This window comes from Plecotus auritus, assembly GCF_963455305.1.
Source record: "Plecotus auritus genome assembly, chromosome: 3".
Taxonomy (NCBI): Eukaryota; Metazoa; Chordata; class Mammalia; order Chiroptera; family Vespertilionidae; genus Plecotus; species Plecotus auritus.
Window position 1 is genome coordinate 24,617,170 of NC_137772.1, and position 20,162 is coordinate 24,637,331.

General features: G+C 45.7%; 1 protein-coding gene across 2 annotated transcripts in view; it reads right to left on the reverse strand.

Moving 5' to 3' along the window:
* Nucleotides 1–3,893: 3,893 nt before the first annotated feature.
* Nucleotides 3,894–20,162, reverse strand: part of RAB11FIP1 (RAB11 family interacting protein 1) — a 28,887-nt gene continuing 12,618 nt past the window's right edge. The window contains exons 2-6 of one of the 2 annotated variants that reach the window (XM_080661013.1): nt 18,260–18,702; nt 16,483–17,266; nt 13,663–15,525; nt 12,804–12,912; nt 3,900–7,255 (exon numbers count right to left, since the gene is read on the reverse strand). In XM_080661013.1, the coding sequence (XP_080517139.1) occupies nt 7,037–7,255; nt 12,804–12,912; nt 13,663–15,525; nt 16,483–17,266; nt 18,260–18,702 (3,418 nt within the window). In that variant the 3' untranslated portion in view covers nt 3,900–7,036. Of the gene's footprint in view, nt 7,256–12,803; nt 12,913–13,662; nt 15,526–16,482; nt 17,267–18,259; nt 18,703–20,162 lie in introns of both variants that reach the window. The other variant, XM_080661014.1, reaches the window with a different exon arrangement.

The window sequence follows — 20,162 nt, forward strand, 5'->3', positions numbered from 1 at the left end:
GTGCCTATTAGTCTGAAGAGTCAAATCTACACAATGACATGTATCCAGTGAGTCCTCATACAGAGCATTTGAGCCTCAAAAATAAAGGGATCTCATTGGACAGAACTATAGGTTCTTTTGAAAAAGCTATAATCAGTGGTCAGATATAGAAAGCTTCCTCTATGCCCAATGAAACTGTGAGTTCCCTGGACTGCAATGCAGAGCAAGGGCATATATGACAAAAAAGACTGCATGTTGTCTATCATCCAAGCATCAGCCTTGGGATTTCCAAATCCCCTCTCTCCTAGACTTCCCCACTAGTGTGATGTATGTAATGAGGATTTATTTCTGGTTGTCCAGCAGATAGATATTGAGACACACTTGCATGCTCATGTGCACACACACATCTCAGAATTTCTGAATCAGTTTTAGACAATACAGTCAACATCCTTTCTGAGGAGGGAAACATGTCCCTAAAAATAACATAATTGGCATTGAGAGTAGCTCTTTACATTATCATACAAGACCAGCATAAGACTCCTCTCATCCCTAATTTTGTGCAGATCTTGAACATAACTGCATTTTTAGGAGTGGGGTTTTATTACAGTAGTGTACCCATGACAGAAGTTTTAAAATTCTACTTTCCCCCACATGACACATAGTAAAGTGGAAGAGCTGTTTTATGATCCTCCAACCAAACTGTAAGGGGTGGAGGGGTGATTCTCTTTCCAGTCACAATTGTGTGATAGCATAGAAGAGCCCGGGCCTCAGACACTAACAGGCTGGGAGGTGGGTGGGACCAGGCCAGAAGATGGCGCACTCTACTAAGACGTATAAGTCTGGGATTCTGCACTTTCCCAAGAAGAAATCGATTTATTTAGGAAATGTATTTGTCTTCCTCTGGGAAATCAGGACCGATACGTCACCCTTGGTGCCTTTCCCACTGCTACAAATACGTCTAAGAGTTGCCATCATTCAATGAGAGTAATTATCTGTTTGTTTGACAGATGTTCCTCAAACCCTTCTCCCCTACCCCCCATCTGTGAAACTGGAGCCATGTTTCTTATCACATGGTACCTGACACACAAGCTTTTAGAATGCTGAATGCCCAGAATGGGCTGGATTCGAGCAGAAGGCTACTGTGGAGGGGAGGCTGTTGGAAAGGCCAACCCAGCCATGGTTCAGATGGGAAATACTGACCTTAAGGCCAGAGCTCTTTCTAGAGAGGAGACCAAAGAGGAAGGCACTGATGGTGTGGGACCCGGAGGAAGCCCTCCAACCAGCCTCCCTCGGTGAGAGGTGTGCATTCTAGTTAGTTGTTTACCTGTCAGACCTCCCTTCTGATTGCAAGTCTCTGAGGAAATGATCTGGCTTTTTCATCCCTGTGTCCTGGGAACACCTCCTAAAGCGAGGGCTGGCACTCAGTTAAGAGCTGTTGAACTCCTGTCAGGAGCAACACACAGACTTTCTGAGGCAGGAGCATTCCAATCCAGAGCAAGTAACCAGGGGGAGTTGGGCAGCCTCACCCCTGGGCTCCTCCCAGCTCAGTTGACTGCAATGTCACTCTACACCAGTTTCACTCTGAGCCCGGAGGACGCTCTCTTCTCTCTCCCACTAAGCCTGGCAGTGGCTCAGGCCTGCGATCCTTTCTGGCAGGGTTTCCTTTCCACCACCTCGGCTCTGCAGTGGACACTCACTCTTCTCCAGCACTCACAGGGGACAGCCACAGTACACAGCGTGGCCAGGACTTCCTAGATCCTGGTGCCAAATAACTTTCCTCACTCACATTCACTTTTCCCTTTTGCATTATTTATTCTGTGACCCCAACACACTTCCCTCTCCTGGGATGAAGATTAATGTTTTCAATTTCTCAAACTCCTAAGAACACAGGCATCTGATAACTCTAAGGAGGTGGACACAGGCCCACATCGCTGCACAGACCGAGAGCACGGACACCAGTCACCTTACCTGGAACTGCCCTCCTCAGGGAGCCTGTCTGTGTGGCCTCATCTTGAGGTATATGGTCTCCATTATCCCTGCCTGCTCCAACCCTCCAGGATTCCAAGTGAATCCGAACATTATCTGCTTGGCTCCCAAGTGATCCTAGACAAGGGGTCAGGAAACTTTTCCTATAAAGGGCCAACTAGCAAATATTTAGGTTTGGCAGACGTTAAAGTCTCTGTTGCAACGACTCTAGGCTGTTGTAACGTGGAAATGGTCATAGACAAGGACGTAAACAAATGAGCATGACTGTATTCCAATAAAACTGTGGACACTGAAATTTGAATTCCATGTAATTTTCATGTAGCTTCATTTTAATTTTTTAAAATCATTAAAAAATATAAAAATAACCAGTATTCAGCATTGTGTTGTTGACTGTGGTTATGACTCTGTGCATTAGATCTCTAATAATTATTTAAGTTGGAAAAAAAAAGTAAAAATCATTCTTGGCTTGATGGCTGCACAAAAGCAGGAAATAGGCCATATTTGCTGCCCCCCGTTCCACACCTCCAGGTCAGACACATGCGTCCCAGTTCTTTCTGAACCACTCACTGTCTGACCCTTGGCAAACGAAGTTCTGATGCCTCTCTAGGACTCATCTGCATAATGCAGATCTTATCTTCCTTGATGAGAATTAGAGACAGCAGTGTCAGAGCCTAGGGAACAGAAGGAACTTAGTACACGGGCCTTCCTTTTGCAGTCGAGTTTCAGCCTGAAGTGAGCACTTGATATGCAAGGACAGAGCAGCTTTCTCTCCACTCTGAGAGAGCCTATCACCGTCAGCTAGGTGCCTGTTTCCAGGGCTCAGGATACACGTGTCCGTGTGAAACAGCTGGACGTAAAAAGGCTAAGTGAGGACATTCTCCCTCAGGAGACTTTGTGGCTTTGGAATATGCTGGCCCCACCGGGCTCAAGGAAGCCAGTTTTGAATGTGGAGTGACAGCTCCTGTCCTCCCAGCAGGGGGAAGACTGCTGATTGCAAACGCTGTTAACTGATGAGAAGCCTCAGGCATGGGATCCGTTTGCTTAGAGTAGGTTCCAGGGCTAAGGGAGCCCATGCTGCTGGCACCTTGGCTAAGGTTAAAGAGTGGTAACAACACCCTGTAAGTGACAGTTTTCCATGAGGGTGGGGGACAGGATGCCCCCTCGCCCCAGCAAATCTTCATTGTGGTTCACAGGTGGCTGTGATGATGACCTGGGCAGGAAGTGATCCGGAAGTGACCTAGATCATCTTTGCAGTTGCCACAGCTCTTCTGTGGTGAGGGTGGTTAGCTGGGCCGATTCTCCCTCGGAATCACTATCAGTCCTTGTTGCAGATTCTCTAAAGGCATACAGAAATGTTCTGAACAGTCTGTACTGCGTGTTCTCATCTTCATTTAAAAATGTATCTATTTGTATGAGGGGGAAATGCTGGGACAACAAATCAAAATAACAGTGTTACCTCTTGGTAGGTAATTTAGGATTTCTCCCTCCCCCTTCCAACCCCCCAAGAATGAGCATGTATAGCATTACTTAGAGAAATCTATAGACCAAGTGGGTGGCTAGGGGCTGGATGTGCTTAGTGGTCAGTGGGAACTCAGTAAATGGGCCTTCCTTTTGCAGTCAAGGTTTAGCCTGAAGTGAGCTCTTGATATGCAAGGACAGAAGCAGCTTTCTCTCCCTCTGTGAGAGCCTAAGGTCCCTGCAGCAGGCCAAGATGAGGGGCGTGTCATAGAGAAGGGATCAAAGATGTCCCATTCTCTGGAGTAGAAAGGGCATTGGGACCCCTGGACACCAGGCAAGGTGGCAGCAGTAGGAATCCAGGTGAGAGATTCTCAGAGGGTGAGATACACTGGTCACCCCCAAGGGAAGTTGGCCAGGAAGACAGAAGACATTTTTATTGTACCCCTACTAAACCACAGACACAAATCTTTGAAAGGTAGTACCATTTTATTTAGTGTTGTAGGAAATTTTAGGTTACTTCTTACAAACAAAATCAGAAAAATTCAAAATTCCCAAAGTAACAAAGCAGGAAATAACTCTATAATCCAAAAACACTGGATGATCCTTCAAGAGTCGGAGGGAGGAAGAGGTCAGGTTTGTAGTTTACATAATAGATACCGAGAAACCGCAGGGGTGAGGTTGGCGTGGATACTAGGAGATTATGTTCTCCACCTAAGACAATTAATCTTTCAGCCTTGAGGGATTATTTATTTGCAGTTCTAAAAAATAAAAATAAAAAGTCAACTGGGAGAGGGACCCAGTGAGGAAAGATCCTGCATAATTTAACATTAAATTGCCTCTGGCCTTCAATACAGTATGTGGCTGAATGTCATGGACCTTTCTCCTTGATGCCCTTTGAGCTCCCACTGTTAGCAAAGCTGGAACCACACACATGTATCGCACTGGTTCATGCATACGTGCACACACCCTTCCACTCAGGTCAATAGCTGTTCCACATGGCAAAGGGCAGACTTGCTTGCTTCTCCAGTCTGCTACCCTGATGAGGTTAACACGCAGGAATAAAAGAGAAGGGCAGGACACCTGTCAAAGTCCAAGGAATGAGATGATATGAAACAACCAAGCAAAGAACTGACATCTTACTCCTGGAGCTGACCTCCAGTTGAAATTCATAGCAAGGTGTTTGCTTTTAATCGGATGCTTCCCTAAAGTACTGACTGTTCTTTCCGGAGGCAGCTAGGCAAGGCCAAGAAGGCAGCCGCCCCTGCTTCTCCAGAGCACAGCCTCCTCCCAGGGCCCGTCAGGTAGGTTAGCATTCACAGCAGCTAGAGGCACGTGCCATTCCTGTATAGATGGGCACAGGCCTTCAGACATGTGCCAGGTATAGGAGTCCAGCGCTCCGACTCCCCACTGCCCTGCTAATGGCTCAGAGCAGGCTAAAGCTTTTCTTAGATAAATTCTTCCTCAAAGTAGAGTCCTCAAGGACAGTCATTAACTAGTGACCTTCAGGCTATCTACTTTTGAGAGGTACAGGAATGCTATCAATTGAATTTTTTCCCAGCAGTGGTAGAAACCAGACTTCTTGAAGTAAATTGTCCTTCATTCTCCAGAGTTCCCAAGTGGCATATCAGAGCACAGGAATTCACTCCTCCACCCAGTGTCCCTCTCAAACACTGTCCTAGCAGCAACCTCCAAACCAACCCCTCCTGAACAGTGCAGGTCTCCACACCAGCCCTACAGAGGAGAAACCATTCTGAACTCACCTGCCCCCCAGGGCACTTGGGTTATCACAGTCAAAACACATTTATATCAAGTAAAAAACATGTCGTGGAACAAATATATACATGTACATTTTCAGAGTTCAAGTGAATATACAGTTCTCTTTGTAGGTATGTACATAAATGTCATAGCACTACAAAAATACAAGGCATCTGAGAAGTTTACAGAGGTCCCCAGTACTGTAGGAGAGTATTAAATAAAATAGCTATAGGTAGTTAAAAACTAATCGGATAAATCAAGTTACAGTATCATCCTTCAGATTAAAGTGCTCCAATAGAACTAAGGTTGCAGCAGACATGATCCTGAAAAGGAATTCTGCTGCCAGCAATCTTGCCTCTTAACATCAATATAACAAGAACATACGAAGAAGAGATTCCCAATTTAATACCGGCTAGTATTGCCACCCCTGCCCACCCCACTGGCCGGTGATATTCCTCCCCCAGGAGAGAGGTCAAGACCTGGTGAGATTCTGTCACAACCAGGAGAAAAAAATGAGTAATACAGAAACATTCTAATTGCAATATTAGGTTACTAACAATGATATTGCCTGAAGAATTTGAATTGGTACTATTAATTAAGATTAAGACCCCTAGGCGGTTTGGCTCAGTGGCTAGAGCAACAGCCCAAAGACTGAAGGGTCTCGGGTTCGATTCCAGTCAAGGGCACGTACCTCAGTTGCAGGTTCCCCTGCCCTGGTCGGGGGGTGTGCAGGAGGCAACCAATCCATGTATCTCTCTCACCTCTCCCTCTCTCTCTCTCCCCCCAACTCTGTCTAAAAAAAAAAAAAAAAATCAATGGAAAAATATCCTCAGGTGAGGATTAACAACAATAACAAAAAAAGATTAATAATACCGGGCAAGTGTCCTAATTTTTAAAAACGTGTGTGTCAATCTAGTTTTAAAAATAAGCAACTCCAAAATAAGTATCATTTTCTTGCTCTTTACCATTTTTTAACAAGGGGGCAAATGACAGGAAGAACTGCCAGAGAAAGCAAGGCACGGGGGAAAAGGCACAGGAATCCTACTAAAACCATCCCACATCTGGTGAAACTGTTTCAATAAGGCCTGGGTCACCCAATCCCTTATCAAGGCCCCGACTAGGCCAATCTAGCCAGCAGGAACCTGCTATTATGGGAGGAGAGACTTGGACCAACTCCCCCTGACTGAGTGCCAAGTGACTCTCTCAGTCCCCTGTTCTACTTCTCAAGAGCACATTTTAAGACTAGAGAGTAATGGAAGTGATGTTTAGAAAAGGCAACTTGTTAAAAATCTAAAAGGCACACTCAGAGGCTTTCCCTAAACTCCTCTGCTCTGGTCAAAGCAGGACCAAGTTTAAGAAGCCCAGGAGGTTGATGTGGTATCAAAATTTAACCTCTGTAGCCAAACAGACACCTGAGCTACTCAAAAGCCAAGGAAGTATGTGTAATGCAGCACCTTCTCATTTCATCCCGAGCGTTAATGACTGGGGGATACATATTTTAGAATCTCGGTATCAAAGAAAGGAAACCCCAATGTTAAAATACATTAATACCCCTGGCGCCACTTGACTCTCTGGGCGAGGATCAGATCTTATGACCATGTTTTTCAGGGCATAAAATATTCACAACATAAGGCACAGTGGCATTTAAAAATAAGACCCTGGGAACGTACAGTAAAGGACTCATTGTAATAAGTAACCTGGCTTCAATTGGCAGAACTGACTCTTGCCAGATAACATGCAAGGGAGATAGATGGTTGACTTGGAGCCTTAGGCTGGTTATCAGGCACACGGAGTCCTTGACCTCAGGAGGAAGTGGAAACAAACTCACAAAAAAGTCTCAGTGTTGTACGCTGGCCAGTCACATCTTCCCTGCCTTCTTGCCAACCTGAGCCGGAACTCGGAGGATGTTGGGGGTTTCTTCCATGACCCTGACAAGCAGGTTGTCGATGTAGTCCTCCAGCTCTCGAACCTGGAACTCCTTCTTGTTTATTGTTTCCTTCTGTTTGAGGACCAGCTGGATCAGCTCATCATGGGTGAGCTGTGCATAAGCAAAAGCAGGGTCCGAGGGGGTGTATTTCTTTGGAGAGGAAAGAAGAGGGAAAAAGACAAAGTCATCAAAGAAGTCTAAATAGCTAAAAGAAAAACAAAAGAGGGGCTCAATGACCATAAGCGGAGGCTCCGGAGGTCGGCGTTCAGAGGGTACAATGTGCTCTAGGACCTGGACCAACAGGAAACCACTGCTATGCAGGTGATTGGACACATTTCAAAGATGGAGTGACATCTAAACCAGACCTTGGAGAGGAATTATCATTAACTTCCTCCCCCAAGTGACAGGATTTTGTTTTTAATTATAAAAGGAATATCTGTTCATCATGGAGTGGGGAAAAAATATTACCTGTAACTCCAATGCATAACATTTGGGTCTCTTTCTTATTTTTCTTTTTTTTTCCAAATATATTTTTATTGATTTCAGAGAGGAAGGGAGAGGGAGATAGGAACATCAATGATGAGAGAGAATCATGTATCAGCTGCCCTCTGCACGCCCCCTATTGGGGACCAAGCACCCAACCCAGGCATGTGCCCTAACCAGGAATTGAACCATGACCTCCTGGTTCATAGGTTGATGCTCAATCACTGAGCCACACTGGCCGGGCCCTGATCCTTTTGATGAAGTGGAAAAGAACCAAATTCTAACTCTGTATTAGCTTACTTTTGATCTTTAAATTTATTTCCTTAATTAAATTTATTATTCAGGAACGTGCATGCTGGGCCTTCATTCTGAGGGGTTTTAAAGACTGGGCATTTTCAGGATGTCTTAGGGGAGGGTCGCAAAAGAATTCTCTTTCTTATTTTTCCTTGGTTTCTTTATGGTGTTCTTTACAACTTTAACATCACACAGGATATAATGTTTTGGAGTTTTTTTTAAATACATTTTTATTGATTTCAGAGAGGAAGAGAGAGGGAGAGAGAGAGCCCACAACCCGGGCATGTGCCCTTGACAGGAATCAAACCCGCGACTCTTCAGTCCCCAGGCCAGTGGTCTATCCATTGAGCCAAACCAGCTAGGGTCAGGATATAGTTTTATAGCTTCTTTAAATTGTTATTTTGTGAGCCTTTCCCATCATTAGATTTTAGCAAAAATTGCTTTTTTAATGGATGCTTAAAATTCCATCATATTTTAACCATCTCTCTCCCTGAGTACTTAGGTTGTTTTCAATTTTCACAATTATATAGTAACATTTTAATTAAAATGTATTAACATAAATCTTCGGTTACATCTCCAAATATTTTCTTAATAAAAATGCGTGGAATTAAAAAGGCATACACACTTAAGGTATTTCATACAAACTGTCAAACAGTTATTCAATTTAAATTCTTTATTCCAAAGGGATACAGGACTTTGAAATAATTAGAAGATTCTAGGATTGTGATGACTTAAAAAAATTATAGAACAATTCAGCATTTCAGAAGGTGAGCATCGGCCATGAAGAGGAAGAGGTGCAAAGAAAATATCCATTAATTCAAGAAACAACAGTGCCCATTGTCACATATTTCCTCTCAGGATCTTACACTGGATTTTTCCCCGCACAGTTGCAATAATAATGATGTATATTCAAATTGTGTCCAACTTTTTCCATATAACAGGACAGATGATTTCTGAGTGTAGTTGGCTGTATTATTTTAAAATGGAAGTGCCAAAGCCACCTGAGTAAATAATACACGCCTAGGCATAAATCATCTGTAAGGGATGGAGGCCACAAGAAAAATACCTTTCCCCCAATCCATTCTAGTAATGATTCCGCAAGCCTTTCATAACTTTAGCTATGCAATTTCTTTCTCTAACCTCTCTCTTACTTTGCAACATTCCAAAGAGTAGTTCTTTTTATAAGCATTGTTTATGCTTTAGCACAAAGCATCCATTATATGGCCAGCCAACAGCAGTCTCCAGGAAACTTTCCATATTCACTCTGACCATTTACTAGGTATGGTCCAGGACTAAGAGCTTTGCTGCGGCAGGCAGAGGGACAGCAGTGGGGCTTACAAATCATGAGCAAGCCAAGCAGCAGTCGCCTTTGTTTTAAGGCACGTTACTCTCTCTGTCCGGGCCAGGAGATAAGCCCCTGATTAAACAAGCTTTGACGAGTAAATAAAATGAGAGCCAAGGGTCTTTCTTGCTAACTTCCTGAAAGCTAGGTGTTGTTTCTCTTTGGAGCCAAGCTGCATTCCACAGAAAAGGAAGAGGGGATGGGAGGCCACTACATAACCCTAGTTCTCATGTCCCTTTTATGCTGTTATTTTGCCCAATTTCCTGGTAAATATCGTTAACTCCAGGAAGACAAGTGCTGCCTCTTCTACACAAGCACAGAACCCAGCCAAGCTGAGCTGCTCAAGTTATGGTACATTTTAGGCTAGGGCTAAAACATCGTAGGTAGGTACACAGTTCTGGCTGCAGCCGGTAATTTCGAGAGAAGGCAAGATGGCTAGAAGATGCTGACTTGTTTTCAGCCACAACTCATTATTACTACTCAGCCTCTTGACCTGAAACTCAGCTCTCCAGCTTCAATGAGCCTTTAGCCCAGCTCCTGGTGGCATAGGTACAGTGCGGTCAGAGGCAACCACCACCACCCAGCACTTTAAAAATGTTTGCAGGAGGGAAGGAGTCATGAGCAAAAAGTTTTACTTTAAAAAACACAAAAACGGCACTGGACAGTTTTGCTTAGTGGTTAGTGTTGGCCCGTGGATGGGATTCAGGGTTCCATTCCCAGTCAAGAGCGCACATCTCAGTTGCAAGTCAATCCCCGGCCTCAGTTGGGGTGGGAGTGGGAGGCAACCAATCGATGTGCCTCTCTCACATCGATGTTTCTTTCTCTGTTTCTCTCTCTCCCTCCCTCCCTCTCTCTCACCTTTTCTCCCTCTCACTCTCTCTAAAAATCAATGGAGAAAATATCCTTGGGTGAGGATGAACAAAAAAATAAAATAAACTTTTATTTTTACCAACTACAGTCCCCAGGAGTCATTTAGGAGATTCCTCTCCACATATTTGAAACACATCCTTGCCCACTAACGGTCATCAATCACCCAGTATATCATTCTCCTCCAGTCCAGGGATAATGAGTCAAAGACCAGAGGGCTGCAACAAGGCCGGATTCTAAATCATTCTCACTTTAGAACCAGGAAGGGCAGGATGAGGACACGCAGAGCAGAAATCATCTGCGAGGTTGATTTTGTTTTTGTAGGGAGTTTATTTTTTGTTGTGTGGTGGTTGTTGTTGAATGTTAGCCTAAGCTTTTCAAAGAGAAGAAACCCTCTAATCCAGCAATATTCTTCATGGAAATTGAGATTAAGGAAATAATCTAACGGGAGGGAAAAAGTCTTATGCAAGAAATTGTTGACTGTAGTGTTATTCATCTTGCAAAACAGAAAACATATTATAACGTTGTACACTTGAAATTTATGTAATGTTATTAACCAATGTCACTTCAATAAATTTAATTTTTAAAAAAGAAAAACAGAAAACAACATGAGTATCCAACAATAGGGAAATGGTTAAGTGAATAATGGTATAACCATTTCAAGAATAATTATGTAGCAACATGCAAAAAAGGTTATGATATATTATTAAGTGAAAAAGAATTGAAGAATTTCTATGCAGGTGATAGCGCTGGAAATACCATCATTTTGCAACTGCCATATTCATCAATGGATACTAAAGCCTGTGAATCAAAAGTTGATGAGGAACAGGATGTTTACATAGTCTGAAATTAATTCCCCACAAATTTCTTATTAATTGTAAAGGGAAAAATAGCAACTTTATACTGGAGAACCTGAGGGGACACCACCAAACTACGTAATCAGAGTTAACATTTCCACTCCTGGTACAAACTGATATAATGTGCCTCTTCATACAACGCACTGAGAAGGACATGTTATTTCTATAGTTAATTCCTGCCAAGAATGTATAACCTCGACCAAACCATTTGCCTGAGGAAACCCCAGGCAAATCTAAACTAAGGCAAATTCTACATAATGAGCGACCCTGGATTGGATCTTGGACTAGAGGGAAAGTTACCCTAAAAAGGACATTAATGGGACAATCAGTGAAATTGAAATATCCTATATAATAAAGAGGTAATATGCAAATTGACTGTCACTCCAACACAAGATGGCCGCCCACATGTGGTCAAAGATGGCCATCCCCATGTGGACATAAGATGGCCAACAGGGGAGGACAGTTGGGAGGGACCAGACCTGCAAGGGAGGGCAGTTGGGGGCGATCAGACCTGCAGGGGAGGGCAGTTAGGGGTGACCGGGCCTGCAGGAGAGGACAGTTGGGGGTGACCAGGCCAGCAGGGGAGGGCAGTTAGGGGTGACCAGGCAGGCAGGGGAGGGCAGTTAGAGGCAATTGGCCTGGCAGGGGAGGGCAGTTAGGGGTGACCAGGCCTGCAGGGGAGGGCAGTTGGGGGCGACCAGGCTGGCAAGGGAGGGCAGTTAGGGGCAATCAGGCCAGCAGGGGAGGGCAGTTGGGGGTGACCAGGCCGGCAGGGGAGGGCAGTTAGGGGCAACCAGGCTGGCAAGGGAGGGCAGTTAGGGGCAATTGGCCTGGCAGGGGAGGGCAGTTAGGGGTGACCAGGCCTGCAGGGGAGGGCAGTTGGGGGCGACCAGGCTGGCAAGGGAGGGCAGTTAGGGGCAATCAGGCCAGCAGGGGAGCAGTTAGGCATTGATCAGGCTGGCAGGGGAGTGGTTAGGGGGTGATCAGGCTGGCAGGCAGAAGTGGTTAGGGACAATCAGGCAAGCAGGCAGGCGAGCAGTTGGGAGCCAGCAGTCCTGGATTGTGAGAGGGATCCCAGATTGGAGAGGGTGCAAGCTAGGCTGAGGGACACACACGCCCCCCGGCCCCTGTGCACGAATTTTATGCACCGGGCCTCTAGTAGACTATAAATGACAAAAGAGTATCACATCAATGTTAAATTTCTTGATTTTGATAAATGTCCTTATTCTCAGGAATTCTATACTTAATTAAGTATTTAGGGTAAGAGAGGTGTGATATAAGCAACTTAATCTCAAATGATTTGGGGGGGGGAATGAATATACAAACAGAGAACAAAGGGGGTGGGGGAAATGAAAAAGCAAATCTGGTAAAATGCTAACAATGGATTAATTGGGATGAAAGGTGTACAGGAGTTCTTTGTCCTACTCTTGTAACTTTTTAAAAATTTGAAGTGATTTCAGAATAAAGTTACAAAAAAGTATATCTGTGCAATGATTACAACTACAAGAATTTTATATCCTTGCCAAAAGGTAGGAAAGGATGCCTGACAATGAAAATACCTCATTTGAATGGGCCAGATGGTGGGTGACACTTTCTTCTCATTAAAGAGAAGTGCTGATGTCAATTATGTTACTTGATTCACACAAAAATTCAACAATAACCAAATAACCATACGGGAAAAGTAATTATTCGGTGGCAAGTGGAGGGGCTTCCAAAGATTATCCAAAGACATGAGACATATGGTTAAGTTACTCCTGGAGTTACCTGCTGCCCAAGGAGATGTATACAATGGTGACTCTAGAAATGGGTGGGTTTTTGAGATCCCTATCATGCCCATTTCTGGGCAAAGACATACCTTCATAATAGCTTCGTTGATCAAGTTCTCGCTGATGATAGTGGCAGTTCCCAAGCTGGAGTTAGCAATCTTGGTGGCTGTCGTGTTCATTGGCTTCACAAGATGAGGTCTAAAGAGAAGGGAAAAAGGATCCTTAGAGCTTTCTGTAATGGGAACACTGAGAAACTGCCCATCTCAAAGATGGCAGCCAGCCAGAGACGAGGGCGGAGAGTGGTGACTCGCTGTTCACATCTCCGCTCTAACACACGCCAATGTTCCTGTAGAAATGAAAGCAGTCAGCTCTAGGCAGCCAAATGCAAGCCAACAATGCACACCCTTAGAGCCAGGTGTCCTGACATTCTCACAAGTGCCTTGTCCTCGTTCTCAATGTCAGGAGAACATTAAAGGCGGTCCCTTATTTTTTGGAGGCAACTATAGCCTAGGACTCCACTGTGGGAGCCCTTGCAAAGCCTTCTGTTCTTCGGCAGTAAAGAGAGAGTTCAGAACAAACATGCCAGCTTCACACTGGGCGGTGAAACTTTAAAACACTGCTTGGTTCTACCGCTCAATCTCAGTTGGTTTCTGAGACCATTAAGATACCCATCACAGTGCATCTCTGCTATTTTAGAGCTCCAAATCTGTGCAGAATGATTCCTAAACTATTTTGGAAGACTACTACTACATTCTCGCTACAAACACAGGAGTGTCTTCAGGTGTTCCCACCACAGGAGACAGCCCTTATAAAATAGGCCCTACCAGCAAAATAGGTGGGTTGCACCATCAGAACATCTGTGTGGTTAGAAAGCCATAATAACCTCTGCAGGAAAAAGCAAAGGGGACATTGCTCAAGTTTATGAAGACACTCTTCCCCGACTCTCACCTGTGCTTGGCTGACCCAGTTCCAGCTGAGACTGGATGTGTCTCCGAGGGTGAGACCCAGGCCTGAAGAAGCGGCTTCCTCTTGCCAGAATTTTCCACTTTACCAGGGAGGCCCTCTGCTGTTGCTTTTTTTTGAGATTCTGCTGTACTGGTGTGGTGAGTGTCAGAGAGTGGATAGCTAGGGGAAGAGTGTGTGGCAGGAGAGGGCTCAGAAAAGGAGGGGCTGGAGATAGGAGAATCCAGGGCCGAGTCAGGAGGCTGCCTTAGCCTCCCATTTCCCATCAGTTTTGCCTCCTCGCCATCGCCAGGGCCTGGTAGCTGGGTGTCCAAGCGTGAGCTTTTGCCGAGATTTGGTTTATGAATTCCTAAAGCTGTAGTGTGCTCTGGAGAAGCCCTAACAGATGCTTCCGGTGCTTTCAACCTGAGCTCATGCAGGCTGTCTGCGGGCACTGCCAACCCACCTGCCTTGCCACTCGGCGCCTTCTCAGAATGGGCAGGTAACCTGCTCAAGGAAGAAGCTCCTCCTTCCAGAGATGCTACCTCTGCTGCCTCTCTGTCATCTTCCACCTCATCCACTCTTTCATCATCTGATGTCACTTCAGGAATGGAAGGAAGGGTTAAGTCCAGATCAGCCGTGACTGGAGATTTAACATCTGAGGCAGACTGAAGGTCCCCCAGGGGATCAGACAACAGACCTTCGTGATCACTGGCTTTGCTCTGATTTTGAGCCAGCAGGGTATCGTCTTCCTCCATGCCTTTCCCCGAGCTTGCTTCACTCACTGGGCCTTCTGAGACACTCTCCTCATGGGAGGGGAGCAGCAGGTGACTGGCCATGGCAGCTGGCACACCGGAATTCAGTGGCCGGGGCTCAGTCACAACCTCCCCCTCGGAGTCTTCTGCATGGGGACACTCAGCAGGCTCTCTGTCACACACGTTGCCGGCAGCAGCCCCTTCACGCCCCAGCTCCTGGGGATTGCTTTCGTCCTCTCCGACCAGTCCAGGGGACTTCTCCACCTCCTCTTCCATAAAGAGCTGCTCAGAAAATGACACATGCTTCTTGATTTTCTTTGGGCCCTCACTGCCATTCAGACCCAACTCTTCATGTCTTCCCATTGTGGAGGTAAGTGAGAGGACCGGTTCTCCCATTTGAAGAGGGGGTGCCGCCTGTTTGATTGTGGAAGTCATTTCCCTACCCCTAACTCTGTCCTCCTCAAAAAACCCAGACTGACTCTCCACGTCTGTCTTTACCCCCATTGGAGGCTTCCCAGCGGGGCCTTCCATCCTGCCACTTCTCGCTGAAAGGGCCAATGTTACTTCTCGGGCCCCTTCTGATGAAGGGGTATAGTCTTGTTTTTTGGGGGGAAACCTTGAAGGTTCTTCTTGCTGCCCCGTTTCAGGCTGCTTCAGGAGACCCTTTGCTGAGTCATCACCAATGGTATCCTTCTCTGTGTCCGCCTCACTGGTCTTCCCTGCTGGAGCCTCTTCCATCCCTTTCCACACTGCAGTGGGTGGCTGTTGGGAAAGTGATTCCAAGGCATAAGAAACAGCATTTGGAACTTGTGTTAAACTCTCCTTTTGCACCTCTGCGTCAGGGAGCAATGAGGGCTCCTCAGCACCAGCCTGGCCCTGGTTGGTGGAAGGCCAGCTTTTGATAGGCGTGGATGTGGAAATGGGAGCTGCAAGGGGAGGGGAGGAAGCGGAGAAGACAGAAGGAGATTCTGAGAACTGTGTCTCTGCCTTATGCCCCGACTGAGGAGGGACAGGTGTCTGAGCAGGACTGGAAGGGAGAGCAGAAAAAAAGGGAAGAGAGTCAGGGGGAGGAGGAAGCCTGGCTGTGGGGTGAACCTCTGGAGACACTTCCAGTCTGCAAAAGGACAAAATAAAATCTGCTGGTCAGTTGCAGATGCTGCACGAGAGGCGAAAAAACATGTAAAAGTCGTTCAAAGAGGAGAACTTATTGCTATATTTGGGGCAGTACCTTAAGAAGTTAAAAAAGGAACACACCAATGCTTAATATACAAAAGGGACACTATTTATCACTGAGCACACCTGCCACACAAAGGGCTTTGCAACAGAAACAGAAAGACCCAGGTAAAGTGACAGCCCACAGTTGTTGTTTTTATATTTTTATTGATTTCAGAGAGGATGGGAGAGGGATAGAGAGATAGAAACATCAATGATGAGAGAGAATCATTGATCAGCTGCCTCTTCCATGCCCCCTACTGGGGATCGAGCCCGCAACCCCGGTATGTGCCCTTGACCGGAATCAAACCTGGGACCCTTCAGTCCGCAGGCCGACACTCTATCCACCGAGTCAAACTGGGTAGGGCAGCCCACAGTTCCTTTTGGTGATACACAGAAAGCACCTAGAAAGCTCAAAGCAGTAAAGATCCACCACAGGGCAACACGCACACATTTTGAAGAGCAACAGTCTGTGCATGTCTGTGTGTGTCTGTGTGAAATTACAGTAAGCAGAATCTCAAACACAAGCCTCTCCCAACCCAGACCACAGAAACACTGCGAGTAGATGTGAGTCATGCTGACAAGCAGAAACCCCCAGGCTCTCACAACAAGATGCAGAGTAAACACACAGAGAACTGTCACAGGAGTGTGACCAAGGGTCTCTCATGACAGCAAACCAGTGCCAACGTGCAAGGAGGAGAGAGAACATCGGACTCAAAGGGAGATGTGTGAAGAACTTACACCCAGTCCTGCACATACCACAACCGAAACCTGGTATCCCCAACGTGCAACACTCAGTCTGCTACACCCATGGCATTCCCCTGGGTCTGAATACCACACATGAAGGGCCAAGACTCACCGAGGTTTCACGGCTTTGGTCTGGGGCGCCCTGGCAGAGGTAACAGGTGGTGTCGGTTCAGACTTGGGCTCTGGGTCAGCCTCCGGTTCTGTGCTCTGCACTTCTTCAAAGGGGTTCAGGGATTTTCCCCGTCCGGAGACAACAGCCATAGTATCCTTCTCAGATCTCTTCACAAGGCCTTCAGCAGGCCCCGGCCCGTCCTCCCTCAGGGGGCCCTCCTGCTCCTTCCCAGGGGTGGTAGCAGGGCTTTCGCCTTCACTGCCCTTGGCCACATCCTTCTTTCCTGTCACCAGAGAAAGCAAAGAGGACTTCCTGTTCTCGTGCTTCTTATTCTCTTTGGATTCTTTCACGGCCTCCAATTTCGATGGAGCTGTATTTTCCCTAATGTCCCCGCTGCCCGGTGGCCAGGAGGGCGGCAGGGTCATGGATTTTGAAGAGTTCTTTGTGGAAGACTCAGAGAGCCACTTGTCAGAAGACACGGCACCCCCTTCCCCAGGTTCCTTCCAGGACCGAGGAGACAGGTTTTCTGTAGATGAGAACAAATGCTTCTTCCTGAAGCCCTGAGGGGACGGGGAGGAAGAGGTGCTGTCCTTGGTCTCAGTCTTGCCTTCTGGCTGCTCCACATAAACATGGTTCCCATTAATACAGACATTAGAGCGGGAAAGCGAGTCGTTCTTGGACCGAAGGCCGCCAAGAAAAGAGAGCCCTTCCTTCTTGGGAAGGTTGAGGTTGACCTGGTTCAGTTGCTTAGGATCTGTGCTTACTGTTCTCTTGTGAGACATGACTGCGGGAAGGAAAACAAAGGAAAAAGGGAATAAGAAGTTAAACGACTGGCCCACAACTGGAGGGAGCGGGATTTTGTCCGTGCCTGAATACATTCTTGGTTGTCACAGGCAGAGGCCAGGGATGCTCCCAAAGATCATACAATGCATGGGATAGCCCCCCACAACAAAGAATTATCTGGCCCAAGCTATGAGCAGTGCCAAGGGTGAGAAACCCTGCATTTAATCAATGAAAAGGGCAGCACTTTTGGTAGAGTAACAGAATCTGGCTAACAGTAGGGATTTGATCATTGAAATTGCAGTTCAAAATACACAGTTAATTCAGAGTAAAGGGAACTGGATTCCTCAGCTTTCATTATGGATTTATCCCATGAGGTTTAGTACAATAATAGGAGTTCAATAAATACCTGATGAATTAATGAAATATCACTAATGTTCCATGGTTTAACCTTTAATTTAAAAAAAAAAAAAAACACCTGCCCGGCTGGTGTGGCTCAGTAGTTGAGCATTGACATATGAACCAGGAGGTCACAGTTCAAGTCCCAGTCAGGGCACATGCCCAGGTTGTGGGCTCGATCCCCAGTAGGGGGCGTGCAGGAGGCAGACGATCAATGATTCTCATCACTGATGTTTCTATCTTCCTCTCCCTTCCTCTCTGAAATCAATAAAAATATATATTTTTTAAAAACACAAAAACAAACCTGGATGCACTCATTTTGTTCAATCTAGACGCTTGTACTAATGTACATCAGTTATAGAACCAGACGTTTTGGAAAAGGAATTTATAAATTCTGAGAAACCAGAGGGCTTAGAAATAGTGAAGGCTTCCTAACCAAGATAACCCATCATCATCACCACCACCACCATCATTTTAGTAACTGAGAATCTGAATTAAAATACTTCTCTTAAGATTTGTGTGTTTTTTTTCTCTCTCTCAAATCAAAGTAAGGTAAGCTGAGGGCAAGAGGCCAAGGAAGGAGGAGGAGGGAACTCACTGTCCGAGGCAGAGGAGGACTCATCCTCATTGTCGTCATCCTCCCACCGGGACTGAAAGTCTCCAGGACGCAGCAGCACTTTGTCTGACTTTGGAGTAGGCAGGACAGACATGGACTGGGAAAGTGGTGTTTTCTGCAAGTTAGACTTGGAAAACAAGGTCTTAATCTTTGACTTCTTTTTCTTGTCTTTCGAAGGTGACTCATCCTCGCTGTCGATAGAGGGTGATGTGCTGGGGAGGATGGCTGAAGCGGTGTCTGATGCACTATCCTTATTCTTCCCCCTGATCTTGTCCTTCAGTTTCCCAAATGGATTCCGAGACTTGTCTTTCACGGAAAGGTCAAACATGCTAGCAGTCATGTTGTTTCTCATAAATTGGATGTCAACCTCAATTTCTCCTCGCTCTTTATCCTTCTTTCCTGGTTTGGATTTCAAGGTGTACCACCTACAAGGAGAAGGCTGAGAGGTTACCTTTGAACTGAAGAGCCTAAAACAACGATCACAATCCCTACTAACTGGCCCCTCCTCTCCGCTGTTACAACCCCTTATACAAACCTCTTATCTTCTTTGGGGAGTAAAGGGTGGAGTTGGGGGATAAGGACAGAACTTGTAGTTTTATTTTTGAGAAGCCACCCACTAGGCAAAGATAGGATCTGATTCTGTACTCAGTGTAGCATCACCTAAAATCTTGAGTCAATAAAGTGCTATGTTTAAAAATAAAATAAATAAAAACTCCAACAAATAATTTCCTATGACCAGTATTTTCCTGCAAAAGGGTAAAAATGCAAAGATCATACACAGATAGTTAAGAAGGTAGAATGCAAATTTACAAGTACCAGTAAATCTCAGAGAAAAGCAAGAGTTTATAGAACAATCCCTGGTAGGGAGTAACTGAAAATATAAGACAGTAAAAATGAATATAGATTCCACTTATATGAGGCATGTGGAGTAGTAAAATTCATAGAGACAGAAAGGAGAATGCTGGTCACCAAGAGTTGGGAGAAGGAGTGAATGAAGAGTTAGTGTTTAATGGGGACATAGTTTGCCCTGACCAGTGTGGCTCAGTGACAGAGCATCGGGCTGTATTTTCCCTAATGTCCCCGATTGTGGGTTTGATTCCCGGTCAAGGGCACATATCTGGGCTGTAGGCTCGGCATGTGCGGGAGGCAACCAATCGATGTGTCTCTCTCACATCAATTGCTCTCTCTCCCCCCCTCCCACCTTCCTTCCACTTTCTCTAAAAATTAATGGGAAAAATATACTCAAGTGAGGATTAACAAAAAAATGTTTTTAAAATTTTGGGTTGAATGGTGGTGATGGTTTCACAACAATGTGAATGTGCTCAATACCACAGAACTGTATACCTAAAAATGGTTAAAGTGGTAAATTTTGTTATGTATGTATAATTGTTTACCACTATTTTTTTTTCTTTTGCTAATCCTCACCCAAGGATATTTTTCCATTGATTTTTAGGGAGAGTGGAAGAGCGAGAGGCAGAGAGAAACATCGATGTGAGAGAAACACATCGATTGGTTGCCTCCTGCACGAGCACAGACCAGGGCCCAGGCCAGGGAGGAGCTTGCAACCAAGGTACATGCCCTTGACCAGAATCAAACCCGGGACCCTTTGGTCCACAGGCCAATGCTCTATCCACTGAGCCAAACTGGCTAGGGCCCACAATTTTTTTTTTAAAGGAGTATTTCAAACATTATTCAAGTATTTCTCCTGGTCATTTGCAAACTACTTCAAGACTTGCTCAAATGATATATCAGTTCCACTCCACTGAAAGACAAACTTCAGAAAAAGGAGCTCTCCCCTTGGCATTTTTCCAGCTGGTTAACTGCAAGAATGTGAGCAGTGTGACCACTACAGAACAAGCAGCTCCAAGTACACAGTCTCCTGACA